Here is a 21,013-nt window from a genome sequence, read left to right on the forward strand (position 1 = left end):
TGTGGTGTTATAGTTTATGCACGAGCGATGGGACACACCGTCTCCAAGGTAGTGATGAAGTGGGGATTTTCCTGTATGACCATTTCACAAGTGTACCATGAATATCAGGAATCCGGAAAACATCAAATCTCTGACATCGCTGCGGCCGGGAAAAGATCCTGCAAGAATGTGACCAACGACGACTGAAGAGAATCAGCCAACGTGACAGAAGTGCAACCATTCTACAAATTGCTGCAGATTTCAATGCTGGGCCATAAGCAAGTGTCAGCATGTGTACCATTCAACAGAACATCATTGGTATGGGCGTACAGAACCGAAGGCCCACTCTTGTACTTGTGATGACTGCATGACACACAACTTTACACCTCACCTGGACCTGTCGACACTGACATTGGACTGTTGATGACTGGAAACATTTTGCCTGGTCGTATGAGTCTCTTTTCAAATTGTACGGGTATGGAGACAGCATCATGAATCCATGGACCCTGCATGTCAACAGGGGACTGTTTAAGCCAGTGGAGGCTCTGGAGACACTGTATTGTTGTGGGGCATGTGTAGTTGGAGTGATATGGGACCCCTGATACTTTTAGATAAGGCTCTGAAAGGTGACATGTACATAAACACCCTGTCTGATCACCTGCAGCTGTTCAAGTCCATTGTGTATTCCAACGGACTTGGGCAGTTCCAGCAGGACAAGGAGACACCCCACATGTCCAGAATTGCTACAGAATGGCTCCAGGAACACTCTTCTGAGTTTAAACACTACCTCTGGCCACCAAACTCTCCAGACATAAACATTATTGAGCATATCTGGGATGCCTTGCAAAGTGCTATTCCTAAGAGCTCTCCACCCCCTTGTACTCATTCAGATTTATGGATAGCCCTGCAGGATTCATTGTGTCAGTTCCCTCCAGCACTACTTCAGACATTATTCGAGTCCATGCCACATCGTGTTGCGGCACTTCTGCGTGCTAGTGGGGGCTCTACACAATATTAGGCAGGTGTACCAGCTTCTTTGGTTCTCAATGTATTTATTCATTTTACAGACACATAACCAAATTCACCAGACAGTTTAACATAGACCTTGAGGCACAGTACAGATCTGTTGACCATAACTATACATTCGAAATACAACCCACAATGTGGAGATAAACTGCAAAACAGTACAGCAGACAACTTCTCCAGAAGACACCAAACAAAACATTTGAGCATACTCAGTAAATTCCAAACAACACACTGAACAAAAGTCCATTGATTTCACAGTTGTCATTCAAAACATATTCTATTTCCTTTCCTCCAATTAGCTGGAGCTAAGCTATAGGCTAGACAGCATTAATGAAAGCAAGAAAGCATATCAAACCAGTTTTGAAAGTAGGTCTCGTTAATAATCATTTCCGTGTTGTCTAAGAAACACCCTCATTGACCTTGGACCTTGTCGAGTTGCATTGGATTGTGTCCTCAATGATACATGTAACCGTACCATAAGTGCAGCGACAATTGAGGGTTATCTGTGGAGAGGGCAGCCAAAGGAGGAGGAGCAGCAGCAGCCTTTTCAGTAGTTGCAGGAGAGTCTGGATGATTGACTGACCTGGCCTCATAACATAAGCCAATTTGGCCTTGCTGTGCTGGTACTGTGAATGACTGAAAACAAGGGGAAACTACAGCCATGATCTTTCTCTCCTAGGACACGTCACTCTGCTGTGTGGCTGAATGATGTTAGCATCCTCTTCTCCCATTTTTATCTTCGGGTAGGGACTACTCAGGAGAATGTGTATCTGATCTGATGCAATATGTCACTTGACAGCTTATGTCTAGGTAGCTATACTGGAGTTGTGAGGTTACAGTAGCTGCCACCGCACATGCCCAAGGCTCGACTGATAGTGCCAAAGTTGTTGTTGTGGTCTTCAGTCCTGAGACTGGTTTGATGCAGCTCTCCATGCTACTCTATCCTGTGCAAGCTTCTTCATCTCCCAGTACTTACTGCAACCTACATCCTTCTGAATCTGCTTAGTGTATTCATCTCTTGGTCTCCCTCTACGATTTTTACCCTCCACGCTGCCCTCCAATGCTAAATTTGTGATTCCTTGATGCCTCAAAACATGTCCTACCAACCGATCCCTTCTTCTAGTCAAGTTGTGCCACAAACTTCTTTTCTCCCCAATCCTATTCAATACCTCCTCATTAGTTACGTGATCTACCCACCTTATCTTCAGCATTCTTCTGTAGCACCACATTTCGAAAGCTTCTATTCTCTTCTTGTCCAAATTAGTTATTGCCCATGTTTCACTTCCATACATGGCTACACTCCATACAAATACTTTCAGAAACGACTTCCTGACACTTAAATCTATACTCGATGTTAACAAATTTTTCTTCTTCAGAAACGATTTCCTTGCCATTGCCAGTCTACATTTTATATCCTCTCTACTTCGACCATCATCAGTTATTTTACTCCCTAAATAGCAAAACTCCTTTAATGTAATTCCCTCAGCATCACCCGATTTAATTTGACTACATTCCATTATCCTCGTTTTGCTTTTGTTGATGTTCATCTTATATCCTCCTTTCAAGACACTTTCCATTCCGTTCAACTGCTCTTCCAAGTCCTTTGCTGTCTCTGACAGAATTACAATGTCATCGGCGAACCTCAAAGTTTTTACTTCTTCTCCATGAATTTTAATACCTACTCTGAATTTTTCTTTTGTTTCATTTACTGCTTGCTCAATATACAGATTGAATAACATCGGGGAGAGGCTACAACCCTGTCTCACTCCTTTCCCAACCACTGCTTCCCTTTCATGCCCCTCCACTCTTATAACTGCCATCTGGTTTCTGTACAAATTGTAAATAGCCTTTCGCTCCCTGTATTTTACCCCTGCCACCTTTAGAATTTGAAAGAGAGTATTCCAGTTAACATTGTCAGAAGCTTTCTCTAAGTCTACAAATGCTAGAAACATAGGTTTGCCTTTTCTTAATCTTTCTTCTAAGATAAGTCGTAAGGTTAGTATTGCCTCACGTGTTCCAACATTTCTATGGAATCCAAACCAATCTTCCCCGTGGTCGGCTTCTACCAGTTTTTCCATTCGTCTGTAAAGAATTCGCGTTAGTATTTTGCAGCTGTGACTTATTAAACTGATAGTTTGGTAATTTTCACATCTGTCAACACCTGCTTTCTTTGGGATTAGAATTATTATATTCTTCTTGAAGTCTGAGGGTATTTCGCGTGTCTCATACATCTTGCTCACCAGATGGTAGAGTTTTGTCATGACTGGCTCTCCCAAGGCCATCAGTAGTTCTAATGGAATGTTGTCTACTCCCGGGGCCTTGTTTCGACTCAGGTCTTTCAGTGCTCTGTCAAACTCTTCACGCAGTATTTTATCTCCCATTTCGTCTTCATCTACATCCTCTTCCATTTCCATAATATTGTCCTGAAGTACATTGCCCTTGTATAAACCCTCTATATACTCCTTCCACCTTTCTGCCTTCCCTTCTTTGCTTAGAACTGGGTTTCCATCTGAGCTCTTGATATTCATACAAGTAGTTCTCTTCTCTCCAAAGGTCTCTTTAATTTTCCTGTAGGCAGTATCTATCTTACCCCTAGTGAGATAAGCCTCTACATCCTTACATTTGTCCTCTACCTCTAGCCATCCCTGCTTAGCAATTTTGCACTTCCTGTCGATCTCATTTTTGAGACGTTTGTATTCGTTTTTGCCTGCTTCATTTACTGTATTTTTATATTTTCTCCTTTATCAATTAAATTCAATATTTCTTCTGTTACCCAAGGATTTCTGTTAGCTCTCGTCTTTTTACCTACTTGATCGTCTGCTGTCTTCACTACTTCATCCCTCAGAGCTACCCATTCTTCTTCTACTGTATTTCTTTCCCCCATTCCTGTCAATTGTTCCCTTATGCTCTCCCTGAAACTCTCTACAACCTCTGGTACTTTCAGTTTATCCAGGTCCCATCTTCTTAAATTCCCACCTTTTTGCAGTTTCTTCAGTTTCAATCTGCAGTTCATAACCAATAGATTGTGGTCAGAATCCACATCTGCCCCTGGAAATGTCTTACAATTTAAAACCTGGTTCCTAAATCTCTGTCTTACCATTATGTAATCTATCTGATACCTTTTAGTATCTCCAGGATTCTTCCAGGTATACAACCTTCTTTCATGATTCTTGAACCAAGTGTTAGCTATGATTAAGTTATGCTCTGTGCAAAATTCTACAAGGCGGCTTCCTCTTTCATTTCTTCCCCCTAATCCATATTCACCTACTATGTTTCCTTCTCTCCCTTTTCCTACTGACGAATTCCAGTCACCCATGACTATTTAATTTTCGTCACCCTTCACTACCTGAATAATTTCTTTTATCTCGTCATACATTTCATCTATTTCTTCATCATCTGCAGAGCTAGTTGGCATATAAACTTGTACTACTGTAGTGGGCGTGGGCTTTGTGTCTATCTTGGCCGCAATAATGCGTTCACTATGCTGTTTGTAGTAGCTAACCCGGACTCCTATTTTTTTATTCATTATTAAACCTACTCCTGCATTACCCCTATTTGATTTTGTATTTATAACCCTGTATTCACCTGACCAAAAGTCTTGTTCCTCCTGCCACCGAACGTCACTAATTCCCACTATATCTAACTTTAACCTACCCATTTCCCTTTTTAAATTTTCTAACCTACCTGCCCGATTAAGGGATCTGACATTCCACGCTCCGATCCGTAGAATGCCGGTTTTCTTTCTCCTGATAACGACGTCCTCCTGAGTAGTCCCCACCCGGAGATCCGAATGGGGGACTATTTTACCCAAGAGGACGCCATCATCATTTAATCATACAGTAAAGGTGCGTGTGCTCGGGACAAAATACGGCTGTAGTTTCCCCTTGCTTTCAGCCGTTCGCAGTACCAGCACAGCAAGGCCGTTTTGGTTAATGTTACAAGGCCAGATCAGTCAATCATCCAGACTGTTGCCCCTGCTACTACTGAAAAGGCTGCTGCCCCTCTTCAGGAACCACATGTTTGTCTGGCCTCTCAACAGACACCCCTCCGTTGTGGTTGCACCTGTATCGCTGAGGCACGCAAGCCTCCTCACCAACGGCAAGGTCCATGGTTCATGGGGGGGGGGGGGGGGGGGGGGAGTGCCAAAGTATGTTTTGCAAATGCATAATAATGTATATGCATTATAACAAAGAACATGTTTCTGACAATGGAAAAAGCAATTACAGAGAAAAATTGTTTGATAATGTATGAAACCAAGAGATAAATAACAACAAAGGGTAATGACAGTGTCTATGAGAAGTCATTCCAAATCTTTACCGTAATAGCTGCATATAAAACATTGTCTAATAGTGTAAACCTAACAAAGAACACACAATCAGCATTTGTTGAACGAAATAAAGAACTAACTATGGATACATTTACTCTCACCAATTTATCGTGTCAGTGCTGCAATTTCACACTGCCCCTCATCAGTATTAGTGTTTGAATTGGTGCCAAAACTAATCATCATCATCGTCAACAAGAGAAACCATTAACTGTAGATTGTCTTTTATAATTTCAACTACAGTCTGCTTCTCATAATCTCGCCAAAATGTTCTACTTTCTTCCTCCATGATGTGGCATGTACAGTAGCAAGACCTTCGTGTAATAGCCTGTCCATTTCGGTTTTAGTAAAAGACTTATTATTTCAAATGTAAATCTTAAACTCACTTCAAACCAATTCAATTAGTTTGAAATGGCAGCAATAGGAAGTAGCCTAATTACCAAATGACCCATTCCCTTGCAACTTCATCATAAGTACATAAATAGACATCACAAGGTTATTTTGTTTCACAAGTGAATATGAGATCAGCTTTGTCACTCTCATGTCCGCAGCAATGTATCTCGCGAGGAACCACAGCACCATAGTTTCTTTATGGCCACTGGTCATTGTTTTGTTTCATATCACTGAATTGTAAGGTGCATTATCCATTACTAACATTGTCAGAACACCAAACTGGAGTTAACTTTTTAAAGTCAAAGCCCATATACCATACACCATTTTAATTGATGCCCCTCCCCTGAAAAAAGTTCACAATCTCTTAAAGAAATTAGCAACTTGGGACATTCTTTCCATAAATATGCCAATGGAAATGAGCAATTTTGCTGTTGTGGGGCAGTCTTTCCATAAATATGTCAGTGGACTGCAGCGGTTTGGAATGAATGTGGATCTGTAACTAGGCAAGGCTGCACCTCTCTCTCTCTCTCTCTCTCTCTCTCTCTCTCTCTCTCTCTCTCCCCTCCCCCCTCCACCCTCCCCTCCCTCCCTCCCTCCCTCCCTCCCTCCCTCCCTCCCTCCCTCCCTCCCTCCCCAGGGGTGCTTAAAAACACAGTTTTTTACGCAGGATCTTTGCTCAACACTGCTTACTTCAGTCCTTTCACTAGGTTGTAGAGTGCCCAGTTCTTTTTCTTGTGCTTCTAAAACTCTCATGTCCTTTGTAGCAATTCTAAAGTTTATTTAAGTGGTGTCATTTTGGTGACATTCTTTAATAAATAAAAACTGTAGTTGAAGCAATGACACAACACTTCTAAATAGAAGCAGGTGATATACACTAGCAATCAGTGTTTGTGTAGAAGTCTGCAGCATGGTAGTGCCAGTGTCAGAACTGGCTTATGTTGCTGTTCTTTAGTTGGTTCAGAGGACACAGTGCCTCATGTTCCTTGTTTGTTTATCAGTCATACTGCCAACTTTAAGGCATTTGTGGAATGACCGTGAAGTGACATGTTTCAGCAGGCTGGGGATAAGTGTCAGGAAAAGCAAGACAGACATTCTACGGGTGGATCCCGTAGCTGGGAAGGTAAACACGATGCCAACATTTGAGACAGTAATTCAGTCTGTATGCCAACTATCTTCATATTCAAGTAAGAGATTGAAACAATATGATGAGCTATAGGAAATTATATAGATAGCTAAAGAAGATGAACATTTAATTGTGATCAGTGATTTGAATTCAGAGAAAGTCACCTAGTAGACTTTTCCACAGAGCATAATTTAATCATTGCTAACACTTGCCTAAAGAATCATGAAAGAAGGTTGTATGTGTGGAAGGTACCTCTAGACACTAGATGCTTTCAGATTAATTATATAATTGAAATACAAGATTTCGAATTTGAACTTTAAAGTGCCAACCATTTCCAGCAGCAGATGTAGCTGTCCAAACTTTATTGTTTGTGAACTGTAGACTAAAACTGATGAAACTGTAGAATGGTAAGCAATTTAAGGGTAGTTTGCAGGCCCTATGCAGTCAGTATTAAATAGGCCATGTTTATGTACCTTTATCTGTGGAACTAATGTCTATAAGTCTCTAAATTTTGCAGGTAACTTATCCATGTTATTTGTGTTCGAAGTAACTGAATTAAGGTTCAATTTAAAAAGAAACATATAAACACACAGGGTGTGATACAAAAGATTCAAGATTTAACTCAGAACTACAAATTTATTGGACATTTAAGTACAGGGGACTAAAATTCTTCAAAATATGATCCTTCAGCATCGACACAGCACTGCCAGTGCATCTTCCACTGTTCGTAGCCCTTCTGGAAGGCCTCTGGCGTCATGCTGTCAAGGGATCTCATCGAAGCCTGCCGGATGGCGTCGATGGAGTCAAATCGCTCCCTTTTAGGCCTGTCTTGATTTGGGGGAAGAGGAAAAAGTAATTTGGAGCCAAGTCGGGACTTTGGGGTGGCTGCGCGAGTGTTGTCGCGTTGAATTTGACCAAAACTTCGGCGGCGGCGCGCGATATGTGCGCGGGCGTGTTGTCATGGTGGAGAATCCAGTCGCTTTTGATCGCCAGGCGGACGTGGCGAACTCAATCTCTCAAGCAGCGGAGCACTCAAACTAAGACGATGGTCACTGTTTAAAAGTTCCCGCACTCTCTCCACATTTTGATCCATTCGGCTTGATGAAGGCCTCCCAGAGCGCTTGTCGTCTTCAACATTCCCGTGGTCATCTTTGAAACATTTGTGCCACCTGAAAACCATTGCACGGGACATGGCTTCTTCTTTAAAGGCCTCTTGAATCATACTGAGAGTCTCCGTGGCGGTTTTGTTCAATCGCACGCAAAACTTAATCGCATAACGCTGCTCTAAATGCTGCTCCATTTCCGCCTCTTCGACCGAGGTCAGTGACACGCATTCATGCTGCAAACGATGGGCACTCTGTAGGGTTCCGGAGGCAACTGCTGCAATGTCAGTTCGATCCCTGAGAATCCCCCCCCCACTACTTCCCCCACTCGGCGGAACTGGTCCGTGCGTGCTCCCCTACTAATCAGTCTTGAAACTTCTGAATCACACCTAGTGTGTGTGTGTGTGTGTGTGTGTGTGTGTGTTTGTGTACATATGCTGTTTGTTATAGTGAATATTTGTACATATATGCTCCCAGTTAACACCTATTAAAGTCAGTGGGCTATAGGTATAGTATATTGTAATAAAATGGGTCATGTTTTATGTAGCCATCACAAATAGCTTTTTAAATCACATTTAAAATGATAAAAACTCTCTCATATTTTTAAATTAATGCTCAAAAGTGCCCAGCAGCATAGTCAGTGTAACCTTCTTTGCCACCCTACTTCTCTAAAAGCTTCTTCTTTCTGGTTGACCTGTCTTATTTGGTAGTGAGCTTGGCTGCTGCTGTGCCTTGGCATTTGTCAGTTTGTGTAATAATTTCAACCTCTTTGTAGTATGTTAGCAAAGGTGGCTCTTTCATTAATTCCAAAGTAATTAACAGTTTTGTGCAAACTATTGTTTGCATGCTTATATTTGTTAGTTTCATGATTAAAACAGATAATTCAGCCTAACTTTTGTAGTAGAAGAAACTGTTAAAAAGACAGAATTTTTTGATGTATTGATTTAATTTAATGAGTTAAGTTTTAATTGTAATTTCTGTAAATTTAACTTTGAACAAGGTGTAGCTTTGGTACCTATTATTGTGAGGATATATATAACGGCCCCATTTTTGGTCACGAGACAGTCAGTCCACAGTTGGGTTTCAGACAAGAAACTTATGTTGGTTAGAACAGCATCAATGTATCAATGTAACCTTGAAATATGTGTAACACAATTAGGCCGCGTGTTGAAACAATGACAGTGTCTGTTTCATACGTACCTGATTATTCCGGAAGAACTGTGAGTTACGTGGTTATGTTTTTACTGCTCATAGATATTTAACAGTAATCTATTGTAGCATTATGTGGAGGTTCGCCTGAAAACTATTAATGAGGCTTATCGAAAGTGAAACAATTGTGCACTGGCCATATTAAGTTTGTATATGGAGAGGGGAGGGGGTTGTGAAAAGTGAAAGTAAATAACTGTGAAACGCAAATGTGTACCTGTTGGCTACATCGTTTACAGTAGACAGTACTGCACTTCCACCCCCCATTTTTTTCAGCCAGTACGTCGACACCAAGGACAACAAAGAAGAAATGAAATTGGGCGAACGTCGTTACAGTATCGTTCAGAGATTAAATAGGGAAGGCAGCACAGGATCACATAAGTAAAATGACAAGGCATAGTAGAAATCCTCAGATTACTCTGGATTGCCAAATGTAATTTATTTAAGAAGAAATTGTAAAAATGCAGCAAATGAAGCAGGTGAAAGGAAATACAGATGCCTAAAAAATATGATTGACAGAAAGCAAAAAATGGCTGTGCGGGAGTGGATAGAAGACAAATGCATGGCTGTAAAAGCATGCATAACTAGGGGAAAGATATATCCAACAAGATATATCTTGTGTATAGGAAAATTAAAGAAGCATTTGGAAAAAAAAGCAGTAATAATATGAATATCAAGAGCTCAGATTGCAAGCCATTACTAAGCAAAGAAGAGAAAGCTGGAAGTTGGAAGGAATATATAGATTTCCATATCAGGGGGGCAGATTTGAAGGCAGTATTACAGAAAGGGAAGAGGAAGTAGGCGAAGACGATACAGTATATATGATACTGTGAGAAAAATTTGATAGATCACTGAAAGACCTGAGTGAAAACAAGGCTCCAGACATAGATAACATTCCCTCAGAATTATTAAGGTTCTTGGGAGAGCCAGCAACAAAAAACTAATTCTTACCTGGTGTGCAAGATATATGATGGAGGTAAAGTGCTACCATACTTCACAAAGAATGTAACAATTGCAAATTGAAAGAAGACAGGTGCTGACAGGTGTGTATGCTACCAAACATTCAGTTTAATAAGTCGTGATTGCAAAATGTTTACACAAATTATATATAGAAGAATGGAAAATCTGGTAGAGGCCGAACTTGGCGAATGTTAGTTTGGCTTCTGGAGAAAAGCAGGAACATGCAAGGCAATTTTGATCATATGACTCATCGTAGATAAGGTAAATAAAATAAAAAGTAAATGTTTTGTGACTAGGGCCTCCCGTCGGGTAGACCGATCACCGGGTGCAAGTCTTTCGATTTGATGCCACTTTGGCGACTTGCGCGGCGATGGGGATGAAATGATGATTAGGGCAACCCAACACCCATTCCCTGAGTGGAGAAAATCTCTGATCCAGCTGGGAATCGGACCTGGGCCCTTAGGATTGACATTCTGACACGCTGAACATTCAGCTACTGGGGGCTGACATAGATAAGGTGATGAAAGGCAAACCTGCATTTATAACATTTGTTAATTCAGAGAAACTTTTGACACTGTGAACTGGACTGCAGTCTTTGATGTTATGAAGGTAGCAAGGATTAAATACTGGAAGATTCTTTATAATTTATTAAAATATGGATAATTTATTTATAGTACTAAAAGTTCATTTATAGCTTGCACAGAAACTAGACTGCTGTTATACGAGTTGAAGAACATGAAGAGGAAACCAAAGTTTAGAAGGGGTGAGACAGGCTTCTAGCCTATCCTTCATATTATTCATTCTGTATGTTCATCAAACTGTGAATGAAACTGAGAAGTAATTTCTATAGCAAATTAAAGTTCAGGGACAAGAAAGAAAAGCTTTGAGGTTTGCCAATGGTGTAATTGTCAGAGATGGGTAAGGTCTTGGAAGAGCAGTTGAACAGAATGGATCGGTCTTGAAAGGATTACAAGAGGAACCTTAACAAAAGTAAAACAAGGCAAAGGGAATGTAGCCAAATTAAATTAGGTAAGGCTGTTAAATTTAGGTTAGGAAATGAGACACCGAAGGTAGTAGATGAAGTTTTGCATTTTGGACTGTAAACTAACTGATGATGACTGAAGTAGAGAGGATATAAAATGCAGACTTGGCAGAAACAAGTGAAGCATATTTGCAAATCTGTCAATATGTAATATCAGTTTAAGTGTTTGGTAGCCTTTCTCAAAATATTTGTCTGGAGTACATCAATCTTGAAGTGGAATATGAATAATAATCAAATCAGGCAAGAAGAAGATAGAGGCTTTCAAAATGTGGTGCTATAGAACCACCCTGAAGAATAAATGGGTAGGTTGGATAACAGATGAAAAGGTACTTAATTGAATTACGGAAAAAAATGAATTTATGGCACAACTTGACCAAAAGAAGGGATTGGTTGATAGGACACATCCCGAGGCATCAAGGAACTGTCGATTTGGTAATAGAAGATAATGGATAGGGGGGGGGGGGGGGGGGAGGCGGGTAAAATTTCTAAAGAGAATCCAAGGCTTGAATACAGTAAGCAGGTTCAAATGTTTCAGGTGTGAACCGACAGATGACAAAAGACATGAATGTATGCTATTCAGTATATCTTCTATTACTGGACTGTGCTGCTTGGTAAAGTGTTTAATTTCGCTTGGTGTGTTCAGATGTAGGCATTTTCAATCATAGAAAACTAAGAAACTAAAATGAATCATTCATGCTGTTTGTACTTACCTGATAGATTAAAACTGTGTGTCATGGACATTTAATGGAAGTACATTGTTGGACCAAGTACTTTATTATGCAGAAATAACCCAACAATAATAAAAAATATATGCAAAGCCAAAATGTTGCACTCATGAAGAAACGAGGTTTATCGTAGCAAGTATATGTCAATTGTTGTGGTAGATTGAAGTTAATTTCTCAACTAATTCATTTCCCAGTTAAAATATAAACTCAGGATGTTTGTTGTGCTTGGAAAAAAATTGTGGTCAGATATCACAAAGTTGTTAAATATGCTCACTGTAGTGGTGATCTTTTAAATGCGTTGTCTTCCGTAGCACAGTCTCTATTCTTAACTTAACCTATGTTTGGTATAAATGCCTAGCTGAGGAAATTTGTGGAATAAATTCTATCTTTTGCAATTTTGGTTCAGGCACTGCTTCAAGCGAGACTTGGAGCATATATGTCTGAAGAAGATGATGAAGATGATGATGATGATCGATCTGAACTCCGTGGAGATGCTAAACCAGTTCCTGAAATAATAACTTTAGGTGATGATGACTCTGACGTAAAAGGGCATTCAAGTAAGAGAAAACATGAAAGGAAGAGACGTCGGCATAGCAGGTAAGTTTTCTGTGTTTACCTATGGACCAACTGCATCAGTCTCGTACTTAAAGACTACTGTAGTTGTAGGTCCCCCCTAAGTGCAATAGTGTTTGGCAGGTTAGTGTTGTTCAGCATTTAATTCGAGATGATGGATGTAAAGACCAGCGGCTGGAAATTTGATTTGTCCGAGGATTTTTGTATGCACTTAACATTTCTTTCACATCAAGCAGTGTTTGTTGATGTGAAAAATTCCAAGTTGCGCCTTGGACCAGAGTCTACCTCAAGCAGTGGCCCACTTGTTAACTAGGTGGGTAAGTCAGTTCAAAGGTCAGAGGAAGACATGATCGTACCACCACAATGCCTAGTGTAGCACTGCAGTGCTCATACCAATGTTCAGATTAAAGGCAGCTGTAGTTTAATGTCTTAATACCTATGTGTAATACTATGTGTGCAAACAAGCCTTAATATGCATTTAAAACATAATGATAAAAAACATAAACAGTGCAGAAACTTTGCAAAATATTTGCATGCATCCACAAACTTGAGGCTGCATGATCTGCCTCTGATCCTGTTTTCTAGGACTGGCCACCAATCACACAAGTGTGAACTGCCATCTTTCCCATTTCTTATTCCTTTATTTTGTTCAAATCTGACCCTGGCAGTCAGTCTTTACCTAACCCCTAGGGCTAGCCCTTTTTGTATCCTGTAATTGAGAATATATCCCTAGTTTTCTTTAAATAACTCTTTTATTTCGTCTCGTCCCTTTTGATGCTCACAATCCCATCCTTGGTATCTTGTACAGATTATTATTATTATTATTATTATTATTATTACACATATTTATGTAAATAATCAATTGCAGTTTATTTCTCAGCAGATTTACAAATAGATACTACATATTAAAAATAAAACCAAATATGACTGTCACTACATATTTTAAGGGTGACATTCAGAACAGCTCTCAGACATAGTTATTACAATACTGGGCAATCATTTCAGTAAAATGTATATAATAAAAATACATATTTACACTATACAGTGAAAATACCTGATTTGCATAAAATATTATTAACATTTGACAGTCACAAATCTTGTCAGTGTACTTAGCCCCACTCTGAACCAGGGACAGCTTTTTTTATTGGTAGTGTATGTCATTCTTAGATGTAGCGTCTTGCATACTGACTGGAGAATTGTTTTCAAAGAGTGGGGTTCTTTGTAATGAAACACATAAGTGAAAATGTGAATTGGTAATCTGTGATAAGTATTCCCATCTGGTTAAACAATTATTAACAGAGGTTCTTGAACTGCAAATGATTAGAATCACTCTTTTCTGAGGAATGGGAGATATTTAGAGCAAGAGAAGAATCCCCCCCCCCAAAAAAAAATTCCATGTGAAATGATGGAATGCACATGACATAAATCAGCCTTTGTGACCATTTAGTCCACAATATGAGAGAATACTCTTATCTTAGCAGCTTGGTGCTATTAACTATCAGTAACAGGTGGTTCATGAATCTCGCTGAATATGCTGAGACTGCATTTCGGTGTGTAGACTGAGGCATGGGGTTGTGTTGTGTTGAGTAAGGTTGGTGGAGGGAGAAAGAGGCCAAAAGTGCGAGGATGGGTAGCTGGCAGAATGGAGGTAGGCAGCAGCTGTATGGGATAGGAATGCAGGAGGAAAAGGCAGCATGTGCATGGCATGGGGATATGACAACACATGGGTATCAGAGCCTTGAATTTGTCCAGCACGTGATGACAATGACATGGAGGCACGGTTTTGGGACTGCATGACAGGACAGAGGAAGGGGGGACACTTGGGTGAAAGGTGTGTGTACATTTGGTTAGTGGAGAATCTCAGTAAACCCACTGCATCCACACTATCCATCCAAGTTTCCCCTTCCTCTGTACTGTCACCCCCTCCCAGTCCACACCTCCATGTCATCGCCATTGTGTGATGTACAAACTCACCGGCAGTGGTGTCCATGTACATGTACTCTAGCTCATTAAAGGATTTGTCTAAAACCTAGCAAACTTTTCATTCTTTTTTCAAAAATGGTTCAAATGGCTCTGAACACTATGGGACTTAACATCTGTGGTCATCAGTCCCCTAGAACTTAGAACTACTTAAACCTAACTAACCTGAGGACATCACACACATCCATGCCCGAGGCAGGATTCGAACCTGCGACCATAGCGGTCACGCGGTTCCATACTGAAGCGCCTAGAACCGCACGGCCACACCGGCCGGCCATTCTTTTTTGTTTGCCTGTTGATGGTTGTACGCTTCTACTACTCAGAGTGTGTACTACTCAGAGTGTGGCCTCCTTCAATCCTAACTTATTTACGTTCTTGCAGAACTTTCCTTAGCATTTTCACTGTGTACCCAGGTTAACAGAAAAGGACTTACCAGCAAATCAATTAAAGACTTTCAGTGAAATGCTGTTACCTATATGTATGTGTTGCCTTTTGGGGTCAACCGATGGTTGTCTTCTTACGTGGCTGATGTAATGCCACATCACCAGAGATGCTGTGCAGGACACTCTCTGTCCCTAGTTTATTTACCATCCTCTCTCTCACAGTTCAGTGGCAACATATTGCCCAACATTACTTAATCCTACGGATCACTCATTGAGTACCCCTATTAACACAATCATTATAAACTTCAAATTAAAACCAGGCATGAAAAATCATCAGCTACAGCCTGAAATTATGAGGTTTCTTAACCCCTCAGGCTGGGAGCCCGAGTACGTACACGCGCGCTGCGAATGTCCGCACTGGCGGCATCCTGACCACGTACTCGCCAGTTGCAGTCTCGGAGGTAAAACTGTATTGCTCTGCCATCTGTTGACGACAGCCAATACTACTTTGTCAGCTAACTATAGACATATTTGTGCTGCTCTTCTTCGAAGATCTTTGTCATGAAGTGAGGCAGTCGGGAGAAATAACGTGTTGTAGCTTACAGTACGAGCAACACTCTTGAATGCAAAACGATGCAGCTAAACACTTTGCGCAGTCTTACTTCAGAGCAAATTCTCACAGTTCTCAATGAACCGACGAATTGTTTAGATAGTATAAATGACAGCGGGAGTGATCTAGATGTTGACGATGAAAGTGATTTTGACTGTTTGGAAGAAACACCTGAAAGAAGTGAAGAAGAAATGGCAGACAGTGATGATGACATCGAACAAGGTGCACCAGTGAAACGCGCACAGAATGAAGAAGACCGGGAATGGCAAGAGTTGACAGTTCTTATGTCTCTTTGAAAACACCATTCGTTGGTAAATGTGAACCTGTGATACAGGTAGATTCTGCACCTGAAGCGTTCAAGCTCTATTTCAGTAAAACCATTGTAGAAACAGTCGTGTGTGAAACTAACCGTTATGCTGCAGATTGTATACAAAAACAGACTGCTCTACAACCTCATTCTAGACTACGTAACTGGGTAGATACTGACAACGATAAGCTTTGTATGTTTTTCGCACAGCAGATGTTGATGGAAATTATTCAGAAGCCATCCATAAAGTTGTATTTCAGCAAGTATCCACTTTTGAGCATGCTGATTTTTTACCAGAGTATGCAACAAGACAGGTTTGATCTACTTTGCAGATTCCTTCATTTTGTAATTAATGAAGAACTGAATAAATTTGAAGGCAATAAGAGATTGTTCAAGTTGGGTTCCATCATTGAGCACTTGAATGATACATGTAGAAATACATACAACATGGGAGAAAACATTTCTGTTGATGAATCTCTTACGTTATGGAAAGGAAGGCTGGCAATAAAAACCTATCTATCTCTCAAATCAGCAAAGTTTGTTATAAAGTCCTATGAGATCTGCGAATCTTCCACAGGTTATTTATGGCAATTTATTATTTATGCAGGAAGTTCCACAGAAATAGAAACTAAATATCTTTCTGCAGATACCCTGGAAACCAGTCGGATTGTAGTGAAGCTTGTTGAGCCTCTTTTCAACTTAGACCATACGCTTGGGATGGACAATTGTTATAACAGCATCCTTTTGTGCCACGTTTTGAAGGAAAGAGGTATGAATGTAGCTGGCACATTTCGACTGAATAGTAAGAATGTACTTGATGCCTTGAGACGTGCAAAACTGAAGAAAGGTGAACTCGTAGCATATTATTCACACAGTGTAATGGTACTGAAATGGGTGGATAAAAAGCAGGTTGCCTTTATTTCTACATTTCATAATGATGCAGTTGTTACGGCAAGCAAAAGGGGCAAAGAGGTAAGAAAGCCTCGGTGCATAAAAGAGTACAATAGTTTTACGGATGGTGTAGATTTGAAGGATCAGAAACTACAACCTTTTCTCATGGAAAGGAAGAAAGGTGTAAAGTGGTATATGAAAATGTTTAGAAGGCTGATGAATGTTGCGGTGCACAATGCTTTTATTGTTTACAGTGCTAGCGAAAAAACAACAGAAGAAACTCATATAAATTTCAGGCTTCTGCTCATAACACAATGCTGGAAATTAACGGGAAGAATGTAACTTCACCTCGATGAGGGCGACCTTCAAAAACTCCTGTGCCTGAACGGCTTACAGCAAGGCATTTCATTGAGAAGATCCCACCAACAGAGAAGAAGATTAAGCCTACAAAGAGATGTGCAGGCTGCTGCAAGAAGACAGGGAAACGTAAGGAAACATCGTTGTGGTGCAAGGACTGTGGTGTAGGACTTTGTTTTGAAGATTGTTTCAAAATATACCACACTCAGAATTCATTTTAAGTGAAAATGTATGTTTTAATCATAATTAATATGTATTGATACCAATTCCTGAAATTTTTGTAGCATTTGGACAAGTAATTCCCATCCTAGAGAAATTTCACTGAAACGCTGCATTCTGGGGCCAGCCAGCCATATAAACTACCGCCAGTAGGCTAGGCATGCGCCCGGAAACTACTGGCTTTGAAGGGTTAATGTAAGTCATCTTCCAACTCTACACCCTCATCTGCAGATCATAACTGAATAAATAGTGATAGGAGTTGTTGAGTTCCTAAGATCCATGTTGGTGTCTTTTTGCCATACTTCATGTAGAAAAGTGCAGGATCAGAAGTAGCTAGGCATGCCCCATGGCCTGATACCATTGCCTGAGTTCACTCTGTCCACTACTCGCAATATTCTTTCCTCTCAGGTGGAATGTTGTTGTCTCAAGGATTTGAATGTGGCAGCAGAATCTCTGACAGCCCTACTTGCAGCACAGTTGCTGCCCAAAGAGTCTGGTGAGACACATGAACAATGTTAATCTTTGGCAGAGCTGTAATCATAATAGTCTCAATGCAGATCTTAGTGCTTATAAACCTTAGAGCCTGAGATCAAGATGTACAGTTTGTAAGTGCTCACATACCAATGGTGACTTGAGTCTCCTGCCTGTCATGTCATGTAGAAGTTACTGTGTCACCCATAATATCTTTAGTTCAGACGTAGAGTTACCACCCAGTCTAAAGTGAGTTACCACTCAGTGTGAGTTAGTGAGCAGCCCACCCATATTTGTTCCCCATGAAATGATCTATCCAAAACTGTTACTTTACGGGTACTAACAGTTGCATAGCTTGAATGTCTAGTTTTGGGCACTGATGTCTACACAGGGTTGTCACAAGGGAAATCAGGAAGCATCATGAATTTCAAATGTGCCAGGGAAGTATCAGGGAAATCTGAAAAAAAGTTCTGGAAAAATCTCATGTTTGTCTCAGTATATGAAATGGTTTGTTACTGAGATGTCACACATCATCACTGGCTGGGCAGAGCTGAGAATGTGCGCAGCTTCCCTGCTCCCTCGTTGTTACTGCTTCTCCCCTTCCTACCACTCCCCTCAGCTTGCAGTCAGAGCTGCCATGACTTCTTGCCACTAGCCTAGCAGCTGCCGACGAGAGGCAGGGAGGCATGAGGAGTGGTTTGTTTGGATCTGATTCTGAGAGATTGTTTGCACAGTGCCAGAGAAGGCAGTCATGTGTGCATGAATTGCATATGAGTGATTCTGTGGATGTGTGTGCGATCTCATTTTCTGACAAAGGCTATGGCCGAAAATTTAGTTGTGATATTGTGATTGTTTTTCCTACGCACCAGTCTGCGGCTCAGCAATCATCTTTACGGTAAGTTGCTACCTATCCTCATTAGTATTGATTCTCACAGTATTTGTGCAGTTATCTGTTGCATGGATTGATCGCAGCGGTCTCATTTCGTGAACATGATGTCTGTGACACGTGAGTAGTTGGCCATATGAGTGGATTTCCACGACAGGCCAAAACCATAGGCCGGAAGCTCATTGTTCTCCACTAATGTGCAGGGCCTGCCTGTCAGAACTAGTCTCACTGATCTGCCCGCAGGATGGGTCTGTTTGTGTGTGGCGTAATGTGGAGGATTTTCGTGGTTTATTTATGTACCCAGGACCGATGTGCTCCTCTATGGGCCACAGGCCATGGGCGATGGATTACAGGAATTGCAACTGTCTCACCACAAGTAAATTTGAGGATATTTCTGAAATCAGTGAAGGTATTTTAAATCCATCTTGTGCTCCAAGGAAATGTGCACTTTTGTCATGAGATGTTTTTTATTGAAATAAAATGACAACAGTGGTCTAATGATACACATATACCATTTGGTTTGCTTTCTCCATCTAAAAACAGCTCGTTACAATAGATGATGTTAGTACTTAAGATTTTTGCTCACATGGGGGAGAAATTCAGAAGTCCTTACATCTTTTTGTCAACTTATGTCTTTACATACCCTCAAGATCTCAATATTTGTCGGGAAGAAATATTAAAACTTGTCTGGAAATCAGGGAATTTCACTTAGCGCATAGTCCATGTCAATTCAGGCAGGCTAGGAAAAAAATCTTACCTTCACAGTCTCAGATGTTATTAAATGTAGCATATGTAAAAATGAAGGACTAAGTAAGGAAAACGTATTTTTTGTTTTCTCCAAAAAAATTTCTGCTCCAAGATACAGGCCTCCAAAGATGACACTGTACATACCATTCTGAAGATTTGAATTTTGGTAGAAAATGTTGTATCTCTGTAACAGTTCTAGATATTTTGTTTCTCTCTCTCTTTTTTTATTTTATTTGAAAGATAATTGCTTTATGATTACAAAGAAATCCTCCATTAGGAGTTCTTTTACTATAGCATTCTGACTTTTTTTATAATTTGTGGGAAAATTTTTTTCTCAAAAATGCCAGTCCATAAAATTTTGATTTTCTCTCCCTCACTCCCTCCATCCCCTCCTCCCTCCCTCCCTCTCTCTCCCTCCCTTCCCCCCCCCCCCCTCTCTCTCTCTCTCTCTCTCTCTCTCTCTCTCTCTCTCTCTCTCTCTCTCTCTCTCTCTCTCTGTCTGTCTGTTGATTAGTACCATGTAGTTCTACATTCCCTGAAAAGGAGATCTTCTGCTTTTAGATTGAACAGGTTTTATAAACAATTGAAATTTTTGCCAAACATGAAAGCTGTTTTATTACCACACTATCGTGTAACAGGCTCATAAAAATCAAAACGTAGCCTTATGTAACATAATGTTAGTTTTGAAAGATGAGTAAGAGACTCATTTTTCAAGCATTTTAAATGGTTCCAAAATGTATGTGAAAGGTCAAAAGACTTAAAGGGTTCAGTTTAAACAACTTCTGTGGACACTCAATGAACTACTGCTTCAGTACCTTCCTTTGCTATAGAGTGATGCCTTTCTGTTAAACCAATAGGAACTGGAGTACTTACTATATTCAAAACATTGTGAACAGGAAGTGAGCACTGATGGCGTTGTTGCTGTCCTTCAGCTGGAAACCTGTATCCAGCAGCTGATCCATGTGGTAGCATAAAGTTCACTACAATTTCGTTTAACTCATAACCGGTGTCTATAATCTCTGCAATCCACCAGTCACAATCATACACACACGCCACAAACATCCCCCTTCTGTGGTTGTGAATTTGAATATTACCCTGCTGTTTCTGAAGTGTTAGTTGAACGAATGAAATTTCTTCTTTCTTGCTCTGTTAAGTGCGAGCAATATGAGTTCACCCATCACTTTGAGCCCAAAAATGTGTCTTCTGAATTCCTTTCACAGGAATGGTTTGATTGGACCATTCTTCTTTTTTCTGCTCACAGAATTCTTCGATTTCCTCTTTGGACAGAAGAGTGAGGGCTGTGGATGTGTAAGATTTCACGACTCAAGTAACATCCTCAGCATCTGAATTATAGCTGTATTTGATCTCGAATGATTGTTTTGTAGCATGGTGCTTCATCAGGCTGCCTAAATCATCGCAAGGCCCCTTCCCATGACCAGTAGCACTGTATACCCAGTCAGTTGTCACCAGCAACTTAACTCAATTCAAACAACTGGTAACAATTTTTAAAATGACTAGGAGCACCAACAGAAATGATGATGATCTACTCTGCTCCTTTTTGTAGTTGAAGAATTTTGCGCATTGGTAGCAAAGCATGTGCTGACTCACGTCCTGTGTCATCACTTGTAACTGCAGCACTTGTGGTCACCTGGTCATTACTCGAATGATACCCTTGTACTTCTTGTGGGAGAATTAAAGACCAGTTCTC

The 21,013-nt window shown here is 40.6% G+C and overlaps 1 protein-coding gene across 1 annotated transcript in view; it reads left to right on the forward strand.

The window, feature by feature from the left end:
- LOC124612613 (serine/threonine-protein kinase PRP4 homolog) overlaps positions 1-21,013 on the forward strand; it is a 152,279-nt gene that overhangs the window by 21,434 nt on the left and 109,832 nt on the right. The window contains exon 4 of the mRNA XM_047140906.1: positions 12,288-12,478. Coding sequence (XP_046996862.1) covers positions 12,288-12,478 — 191 coding nt within the window. The remainder of the gene's footprint in view (positions 1-12,287; positions 12,479-21,013) is intronic.

Source organism: Schistocerca americana, chromosome 4 (genome assembly GCF_021461395.2).
Source record: "Schistocerca americana isolate TAMUIC-IGC-003095 chromosome 4, iqSchAmer2.1, whole genome shotgun sequence".
Taxonomy (NCBI): domain Eukaryota; kingdom Metazoa; phylum Arthropoda; class Insecta; order Orthoptera; family Acrididae; genus Schistocerca; species Schistocerca americana.